At 40.1% G+C, this 10,667-nt stretch overlaps 1 protein-coding gene across 1 annotated transcript; it reads left to right on the forward strand.

Moving 5' to 3' along the window:
* Nucleotides 1-320: 320 nt before the first annotated feature.
* LOC131995166 (uncharacterized) lies at nt 321-7,595 on the forward strand. Its single transcript, XM_059363320.1, has 2 exons — nt 321-338; nt 6,299-7,595. Exon 2 carries the CDS (start codon nt 6,300-6,302, stop codon nt 7,146-7,148), a length of 849 nt encoding a protein of 282 aa, XP_059219303.1. The 5' UTR covers nt 321-338; nt 6,299; the 3' UTR covers nt 7,149-7,595.
* Nucleotides 7,596-10,667: the final 3,072 nt, after the last annotated feature.

Consider the following 10,667-nt stretch of genomic DNA (forward strand, 5'->3'; position numbering starts at 1 on the left):
GTAGCTTAACCAAAGCTAAGCTACACGTTGTCTCCCACATCAGGTCGCTCGAATGTTGATGATTTTTTGCCTTTTCGTCTTATTCGTTGAAATTTCCAAACTAAGTGTGATAACATATAGTGTAGACGAGCATGTGATAGATTTTATAAAATTTCATTTTGACTTGATGCCATCGAAATAAATAAAGGAATTAAATGAATATTTGGATGTTAAATTTATTAAAATTTCATATTATTCGAAGAGAAAAAAGATTGAGCGATCGAAATATAACCGAATTGTCAAATTTGGACAAACATTTAGTGCATTTGGTATTGCTGTTACTGTTTTAGAAAGTCCACGTGAGTAGTGAGCAGTTTGCTGGTAAAGAAATAGTAGACAATTGAATAATTTTGATAATTGAGACTATTTAAATAGAATAGTGGAAGAAGAAGAACAGCATTTCGCTAATTGATAAAGCAACTTTAGAAAAATTCGATGAAACCACACAATTGAGAAGAGAAATCAAAGGGCCAGGTGAAAGAAATAATTGTGTTGGATAAAAGTGTTTATAATTGATATTTTTGATGCTGCAGTCTATTCTAGTGGATACAACCAAACAAATTTTTTGATTCCTCTTCGGTGCATTAGTAAGTACGACAATCCCAAAGTCGTATATTAACCAGACTGTCCTTTGTGCATTAAGTTTCCGATATTTCGTTTTATTTTTTCAAAGTGAAATAACAATTAGAATCAAATTTTTAATTCCTTGTTTCTGATACGAATTACATTGCAGACAATTTTTAGTGGAGTGAATAGTACTACATACTGTGTTCTTCATAGTTGGCTATATAGCTATTGTTTGGACGTTTTAGAGTTCTTAGACGTGGAGATTAGCTTTTTTTTTGGATCACCTTTGTTCGGTTTGCCCTCTTGGGATCCACTCACTTCCTTCAGAACATCGATTCTGGTAGAAATTTCCTTTGAAGTAGTGGCCCGTATAATTTGCATCGAATTTTCCTTTTTTTTTGACATCCGTTGCTAGCGAAAGATTTTTGATAGAACAGAATGGCCCTATCAAACTTTATCCAAATATCCGATGCTTTAATCGAGTTCAATGCAGAACTCGAAAGCGAACTTCTGCACCAGTCCGCGATCCACTCCTTGGAGGTTCATCGGGACGAGTTGAGGGAAATATGGCAGAGAGTTAAACCAAAGTATGAGGCTAGCTTGGCTGAGTTAGCCGCTGCTGACGATAAGAGGGACATAGAAACCCTGAAAGCGCGGTATCAGACCACTTATCGAACTTACGTTCATGGCATAGCTAAAATAAGTGAGGTTATAGAATCCAAAAGGTCCGCTGCTGTTTCTCCCCCCAATCCAACGCGGTTGGAATTCTCTTCGAGTCCGAATGTAAACCTACCTCCTTGTGACACCGACCTCTTTCACGGGGATTACCTCTCCTGGCCATCGTTTCGCGACCTTTTTACTGCCTTATACATCAATAACACGAGGCTCTCCCCTGTCGAAAAATTATTTCACTTGAATTCCAAGACTCGCGGTGAAGCCAGGGAAATAGTTCGAAAGGCACCTCTCACGAATGAGGGATTTGAGTTAGCATGGAGGGCGTTGGAGGTTAGATTCGACAACAAACGTTTACTACTGAACAGCCAACTTAAGACCCTTTTTAATTTGCCAGGAATTACCGTTGAATCAAGCGAGTCCATAAAGCAGATTCAAAGTACTATAAATGGGATTATAGCTTCACTAAAGCTCTATAGTATAGATATCAAGAGTTGGAACCCCATTTTTGTGTATGTTTGTTCCATGCGTTTGCCTGAGATCACATTGTCCCTGTGGGAGCAATCAGTCAAGAATAAAAGTGACTTTCCATCTTGGACAGAACTTGATTCCTTCTTGACATGTCGATTTCAGACATTGGAGACGGTGAGGGATTTCGGTTTTCCCAGCACTTCTCAATCGATATCAAATTCCAAGAACGAGAACGTTGGCAAATCAATGCCAAAGAATAGCTCCTCCAAAAGAGTGAATTCGTATCGAAATGGTGTTGTCATTCCAAATTGTAAGTTATGCCCCAATGAAAACCACACCATAAGATTGTGTTCGAAATTTCATAATATGACCTACGCCGATAGACTGACAACCGTGAAGCAGTTAAAATTATGCCTTAATTGTTTTTCTAAGGGACATCTTGTCAAAGACTGTAAAAGTGCATTTAACTGCCAAAAATGCAACAGGAGGCACAACACTCTACTGCATCAAGACTGCAATGAGGAAATGGAAATTCCCGAAACTGATCAGAAATCGATACAGTCCACTTCCAATGGTGATTCCATTGTTCCCATACAGTCTTGTTTCGCAGCCAACAGCAAGACCGTGCTGTTGGGAACGGCCATGGTTGGTATCCGACATAATGGGGAGATTTTCAAGGCACGAGCACTTTTCGATTCTGGGTCGGAAGCGTCTTTCCTGTCAGAACACCTTTTCAACTTGCTTAAACTAAAAGCACGCAAATTTATGGCTCATATATCCGGCCTTAATGGCACCCTCTCTGCGAAGGCTCAGAAAATATGTATGCTTCAAATCACTTCTCCAATGACTTCAGGTTTTGACCTGGAGGCTCCCATTATGGTCATTCCTAAGCTAACATCCTCACTGCCTACTTTTTCTGTATCCGAGGAAATGTTTTCCACACTTCCTGACATCCACCTGGCAGACCCTGAGTTTTATCGGTCATCGTATATTGACATTTTGATAGGGGCAGATCTGATTCCGCAGGTCATGTTAAATGGCATTATTAATCCAGTTTGTGGGTCTCTTTTGGCCCAAGAAACAGTATTTGGTTGGATTCTGACCGGTCCCATTCCAAAAGAGCCTATTTCAGTCTTCCGCACTACTGTTTCACTTCCAGATGATATCGCCTTAGATGAACTAGTTTCCAAATTCTGGGAACTGGAGGACCTCCCTAGGGTTAAACCTATTTCCGATATGGACAAGTATTGTGAGGACATGTTCGTGGAAACCACCACCAGAAACGAGGCAGGCCGGTATATTGTTACGCTGCCATTTAAACCCGAATTTCCTTCCGGTATTCAACTCGGGCAGTCCCAAAAGATAGCTCTTTCTCAGTATATAAGAAATGAGAATCGGCTTCTCAGAGATATTGAGCTCAAGAGGCAGTACGATGCGGTTCTGGCAGAGTATATTGAATTAGGCCATATGAAGAGGGTAAGGGACATTGATTTCACTCCCAAATCCAATTTTCACTACTTGCCACACCATGCTGTTGTTCGTCCAAATAGCGTTACTACAAAAGTTCGTGTAGTGTTCAACGCGTCAAACCCTACCTCTAATGGTATGAGTTTGAACGACGTCCTCCACCCTGGTCCATCTTTGCAGAAAGATCTGTGCACTTTATTACTCCAGTGGCGATTTTATCAAGTGGTTTTCAATAGCGATATTGAAAAAATGTATCGCCAGATTTGTGTCCATCCGAAACACACTACATTCCAGAGAATTCTCTACCGAAAGTCCCCTTACGATGAAATCGAAGAATTTGAGCTACAGACGGTTACGTTTGGGGTAAATTGTGCCCCATTCTTGGCTCTACGCACAATTCAGCAACTGGCTACAGACGTAAGGCTTCAATATCCGCTTGCAAGCGAGATTTTGGAATCGTCGATGTACGTCGACGATGTTCTTGGGGGGAGTCATGATATTTTGTCCGCAACTAAGACCCAGAAGGAACTCATTTCGGCCTTGGGGACAGCCGGTTTTTTATTGAGAAAATGGACTTCTAACTCTAAGGAGTTCCTAAAATCCATTCCAAAGGACCATCTTCTGAATTCCGAATTTCTTGAGTTTGAAGATTCAAGTAAGGCCAAGACTCTGGGTGTTCGTTGGAACGCGAAACTTGATGATTTTTATTTCGTAGCCGGGCAATTAGACGCAAATTCCGATCCCACTAAGAGGAATATTCTTTCCAATATATCGAAACTATTCGACCCAGCTGGGTGGCTATGCCCCTTCATAGTTCTCGCAAAACTTCTAATGCGGGATGTTTGGTTATCCAAAGTCGGGTGGGATGATCCCCTTCCTCCGAATTTACTTGCAGCATGGCATTCATTCTTGGGGAATTATTCTAGGATTGGAGATATACGAATTCCTCGCTGGATACATTTCACTCCTGAAAGCGATATGGAACTCCATGGCTTCTGTGACGCCTCTGAAAAGGCGTACGCAATAGCCATTTATGTTCGAGTCGCGGCTCCCAGCGGTGAAATTGTCACACACCTCCTTATGTCAAAATCGAGGGTGGCACCATTGAAGACAATTTCAATTCCTAGACTCGAACTTTGTGGCGCGGCCTTACTGGCGGAGGCCATTGAATCGATTCTGCCGTCCATTCCAAATTGCAAGGTTTTCTGTTGGACAGATTCAACGATAGTCCTTGCCTGGTTAATGAAACCAGCGTTCCAATGGAAGACTTTTGTGGCTAACCGTGTTTCAAAAATATGTGAGGTAGTACCAGTGGACCACTGGGGCCATGTTGAATCAAGGCAGAATCCTGCGGATTTGGCTTCCCGTGGAGTGTTTCCCGATGAGTTAATTCAGAATGACCTTTGGTGGTTTGGTCCTCTGTGGCTTAGGCATCCATCGAGCCTTTGGCCAATTAAGAATGGTTTGCCAATAGATGAGACACTATTGGAAGCTAAGACTATTCACAGCCACTTTACTTACTTCCAAAACTACCAAGATCCTCTGGATAGGTTTTCTTCGCTGGGAAGAGCTCTTAGAGTGATGGCATATGTATACCGTTTTATTTCTAATTGCCGTGCTTCAGCCGATATAACTTCACGAACTCATTCGCTGACCAATGACGAAATCCAGGATGTTCGAGATCGTTTAATTGTCTTGTCACAAAAATTATTTTATCCAACTGAATATAAGGCATTGTCAAATGGGGAGCAAATTACGTCCACCAGTTCCTTATTGACTTTGAACCCCTTTTGTGATCCTAAAGGCCTCTTAAGAATATGTAGTCGCATAGCCCATTCCGAGAGCCTCACTTATAATGAGCGTTATCCTATTATCCTGCCGTATCACGGTACCTTCTCCCGATTGCTGATACTGTTCATACATTGCATTACATTGCATGGAGGCAACAGTTTAATGCTACGAATGTTGCGTCTCCAGTTCTGGATTCCAAAGGCGAAAATTCTTATAAAGGCCTGTGTTCACAATTGCAAGATTTGTGTAATTTCCAAACACAAGCTTAGAACGCAGCTGATGGGAACCCTTCCTCCAGAACGTACCACGCTCAGTCGACCATTCACGAATACTGGTATTGACTTTGCAGGTCCGTTCGACATAAAAAACTACTCGGCGCGATCCTGTACTATAACAAAGGGATACGTATGTTTATTCGTTTGTTTCGCTACACGTGCTATCCACTTGGAGCTCACAAGTTCCTTGACCACTTCAGCCTTTCTAGCGGCCTTTCACCGTTTTTCTTCCAGACGTGGGTGTCCCTTAAAGATCTTTTCCGACAATGGCAAAACATTTGTTGGAGCATCGAAAGAGGTGGCGAAAAACTTTCTTCAAAGATCGCGGGACGAGACACTTTTCCAATTCTCCTACCAGCGCTTATCCTGGCACTTCATTCCACCAGGAGCTCCTCATATGGGAGGGCTCTGGGAAGCCGGGGTGAAAAGTTTTAAGGCTCATTTCCGAAAGATGGCAGGATGTCATAAATTTACGTTCGAGGAATTCACTACTATACTTTCCCGTATCGAAGCCTGTTTAAACTCGCGACCTATTTCACCTTTATCCGAAAATCCCGACGATTTGCTAGCTCTTACCCCTGGACATTTCCTTACTGGGGGTCCTTTGCTTTCACCTGCCGAACCTGACGAATCCGAGACTACTATTTCTGTAGTTAATCGTTGGCGAAGAGTTGTGGCATTATCTCAACAGTTCAGTATTAGATGGAAACATGAGTATCTTAAAGAGCTTCACAAGCGCATTAAATGGAAAAGACCACAGCCAAATATCCAGATTGGTTCTATGGTTGTTGTGAGAGACGACTGTTTGCCACCCCAGGAATGGAAATTGGGGCGTATTTCGAAGATATATTATGGCAAGGATGATTTAGTGCGAGTAGTCGATATAACTACACAAAGGGGAACCATAACTCGGCCTGTTGTAAAAGTCGTGGTACTCCCACCATGTTAGAAATTAGTTATTCAATTTCCTTTTGTTACATTATTGTCCTTTATTATATTTTAGTTTACTCTTACAGAATGCCACCTATTTTATCCCGCCTTAGCCGTTCCGAGGCAAACAAAAATTATTACTCTTGCAGAATCTGTTCACAAAACCACGGTCTTCGTAAATGCAAGGTATTCCGAAAAAAGGATGCGAAACAACGTATGCAATTAGTTGTGACTCACCGCTACTGTCCAAACTGTTTAGCCCATCAACACTCATCTAGTTCTTGTTTTTCAACTAAAGGATGTCGGTTTTGTGGAGGCAACCATCACTCCTTATTGCATATAGATAATCCAAAATTGCGAAGCAAGAAAACAAGGACAGTAAAGGTCGAAAAAAGCCCCGCAGGTGAACCACCAAACACCAGTTCAACTAACCAGCGATCACTAACGATAGCGTCTATTGCAACTCCAAACGCCACTTTGCTATTTCCAACGGCTATAATACTGGTTGTGATCGGCAAGAAAAAGCACCATATCCGCGCAGTTATTGATCCTTGCACCGCCATTAGTAAAATATCTAAACAGTTTGTTGAAGAGTTACGACTTAACACAACTGTCCTAGGATCGGAGTCCATATGTGCAGTCTCTATAGCATCTCGCCACTCTTCTCACACTGTTTTAGACACCACAATGAGAGTCAACAACCACATATCAATGGACACGCCTAATAGATCCATTGATGCTGCCATTGCTGCAAAATTCGCTAATTTGACTTTAGCAGATCCAAAATTTTATATCTCTGGGCCGTTTTCAATCGTACTTGGATCTGACATATATGGGCGCATTATATTACCGGGTCTTTTAGCTAGTGATGGCTCTCTTCCAGTCGCCACAAATACTATCTTCGGCTGGGTGCTGTCTGGCTCATGCACCACCTGATGCAACAACTATTGAACTGGATTATATTTAAAATTAACATTAGAATCTATAAGTAAACTGAATTGTTATTAAATTTTGACTAGAGATAACCCTTATAGTATTAAGGCATATTGAATTTCAAGCATTTTATGAACACTCAAAGATCGTATGAATTGTATATTTTCCTATTTTTTTTGACCTCATACCATTATATATTTGAATTTAAAACTTTTACCTTGCAATCTTGCAACATGGGCCGGTAATGTTTGTGCCACACAACTTCCAGGTCTGCATTTTTATAATGCCACATACAGAGGGCACTGAGAACACTACACTTTTTAGTTCTAAATTTAGTTTTATGGTAAACTAAATGTCATTATTTTGAGAAGTCATGACTATGAAATGAAAGACTCGTTCATTCCGTTTTAACTTCGAGAGCAATAAAGTTCAGTCTTCGTAAAATCTAAACATATATCGTTTTTTTTTTTTTTTGTTAAGTCATTGTGACTTGGTATTAAGGTTACTTTTTTACATACATAACCCAAAAACACATTTCGAGTCTTAAGGGTTTTGGACTTTCCAAACTTCCAAAAAGAATTTCTATCTTTCAGGAGGCCATTATCACCCTTTCGTTCACAGTCCACTGAACCCCAGCGTTTTCAACTATGATCTTTAATCAGTTATAGTTTTTCCTTAAAGGAAAGAACTTTGCGAACTCTTTTTACTATTTTGTTGTTGTGCTATTTTCAAACAAAAACCATGATCAGACAATTTTCAATTACAGACTTAATATAATTTGATAACCAACTTTAACTCAATATAAAAAGGGGAATCACAAAATTTAATAACAAAAAATTAAGCGTGTGGTGCACAGGCAAAGAAATAAACAGAATAAACATTGAGGAGTGTCACATTGAAAAATTCAACTCTGCAAACAAATATTAACAAGTAAAAGCGTGCTAAGTTCGGTCGGGCCGAATCTTATATACCCTCCGCCATGGGTCGCATTTGTCGAGTTTTTTTCCCGGCATCTCTTCTTAGGCAAAAAAAGGTTAAAAGAAAAGATTTGCTCTGCCATTAGAGCGATATCAATATAGGGTCCGGTTTGGACCACAATTGAATTATATGCTGGAGACCTAGGTAAAATGTCAGCCAATTCGAATAAGAATTGCACCCTTTGGGGGCTCAACACCCTCTAGAGGCTCAAGAAGTCAAGACCCAAGATCTGTTTATATGGCAGCTATATCTAAACATGGACCGATATGGTCCATTTACAATACCAACCGACCTACACTAATAAGAAGTATTTGTGCAAAATTTCAAGCGGCTGGCTTTACTCCTTCGAAAGTTAGCGTGCTTTCGACAGACAGACGGACGGACATGGCTAGATCGCTTTATGGGGTCTCAGACGAATATTTCGAGTAGTTACAAACAGAATGACGAAATTAGTATACCCCCATCCTATGGTGGAGGGTATAAAAAAGCAACTCGCTAAAGTTAAACAATTTTTAACTTTAACGACCAAAAACACAACTTTACGTGTGCCACACAGGATGGCGTCAAAGTTGAAAAAATTTTTTAAATTTTCCGCCTTGCTTTTTTGCAACGCGACGCTCAAAATCAAAGCTCAACGCGCTCATTCTGCTCTGGCCTTAATGGAGGTAAGCACAGTTAATAGAGGGAGCATTATTGAGTCACGGATAATAGAGGTAAGCCCCGGTTAATAGAGGTCCAAAAGCAAAGCATGGCGGTTAACAGGGAAAACCGGTTAATAGAGGGCGGATAGTCGAGGTTCAACTGAATTTGAAATAGTGAACTTCGGAAAAGAGTAAAATTCGGTCCGCTTTAAAAAAAATTTCGTCAAGTAAATTTTTTTTCCAAAAAAAAATGGATTTTTTAACAAATTTTACTTACGAGTTTGGTGGTGCCAAACGAAATCGCGATCTAGGAAACCACTCAAATGCTATTACAAAGCAAAAACACATTTCTGCCTAACTTTAAAACAGGGGTTTTTAGTTTGGCTATCGAAACACTTATGCCATTAAAGAGTTTTTGGTTTTACAACCAAAGAAATGTACGTTTTCCGCTAAGTTGCTAAAGGGTTTACAACAAACAAAGTTAGTTACATTCAATGATGCTACGTTTATGGTGACCGTTTGATATATTGAGGCGTAACGTTACATAGTTACAATAAAAGAAAAACTTCTTAATAAAAGTAGTTTGTTTCTCGTGAAAGTGTTTCAAACGTTTTATTTTTTAGCGTGTGATAAAACGAAACTCGGTGTTTTTTTGTTTTTTTTATACCCACCACCGAAGGATGGGGACATATTCATTTTGACAATCCGTTCGCAACACATCGAAATATCCATTTCCGATCCTATAAAGTATGTATATATTGGTGATCACTGTAAAAATCTAAGATGATCTAGCCATGTCCGTCCGTCTGTCTGTTGAAATCACGCTACAGTCTTTATAAATAGGGATATTGAGCTGAAACTTTGCACAGATTTTTTTGTTCATAAGCGGGTTAAAATTCAAAGATGGGCTATATCGGACTATATCTTGATATAGGCCCCATATAGACCAATCCGCCGATTTAGGGTCTTAGGCTCATAAAAGCCACATTTATTATCCGATTTTGCTGAAATTTAGGACAGTGAGCTGCATTAGGCCCTTCGACATCCTTCTTCTATTTGGCCCAGATCGGTCTAGATTTGGATATAGCTGTCATATAGACCGATCCGCCGATTTAGGATTTTAGACCCATTAAAGCCACATTTATTATCCGATTTTGCTGAAATTTAGGACAGTGAGTTGTGTTAGGCCACTCGGCATATTTCTTATGCACTAAGAGAGTTATTATGACATATAATTCTTTTTTCCGTCACATTAATTGGATTGTAAAAAATTAAATTTTTACTAATTTTTCTGAATGGCCTTTTTTCTTCGATTTTATTACGAAAAATTTTAATAAAAATACCAAAAGCAACTTTTTGAGAGGTAATTATTACAATTTTATTCTGAAGTGTCAATGTAATCCGGAAAATTGTTTTTATACCCTCCACCATAAGATGGGGGGTATACTAATTTCGTCATTCTGATTGTAACTACTCGAAATATTCGTCTGAGACCCCATAAAGTATATATATTCTTGATCGTCGTGACATTTTATGTCGATCTAGCCATGTCCGTCCGTCCGTCCGTCCGCCTGTCTGTCGAAAGCACGCTTACTTCCGAAGGAGTAAAGCTAGCCGCTTGAAATTTTGCACAATACTTCTTATTAGTGTAGGTCGGTTGGTATTGTAAATGGGCCATATCGGTCAATGTTTTGATATAGCTGCCATATAAACCGATCTTGGGTCTTGACTTCTTGAGCCTCTAGAGTGCGCATTTCTTATCCGATTGGGATGAAATTTTGCACGACGTGTTTTGTTATGATATCTAACAACTGTGCCAAGTATGGTTCAAATCGGTTCATAACCTGATATAGCTGCCATATAATCCGGTCTTGGGTCTTGACTTCTTGAGCCTCAAGAAGGC

This window comes from Stomoxys calcitrans, chromosome 2 (genome assembly GCF_963082655.1).
Source record: "Stomoxys calcitrans chromosome 2, idStoCalc2.1, whole genome shotgun sequence".
Classification (NCBI taxonomy): Eukaryota; Metazoa; Arthropoda; class Insecta; order Diptera; family Muscidae; genus Stomoxys; species Stomoxys calcitrans.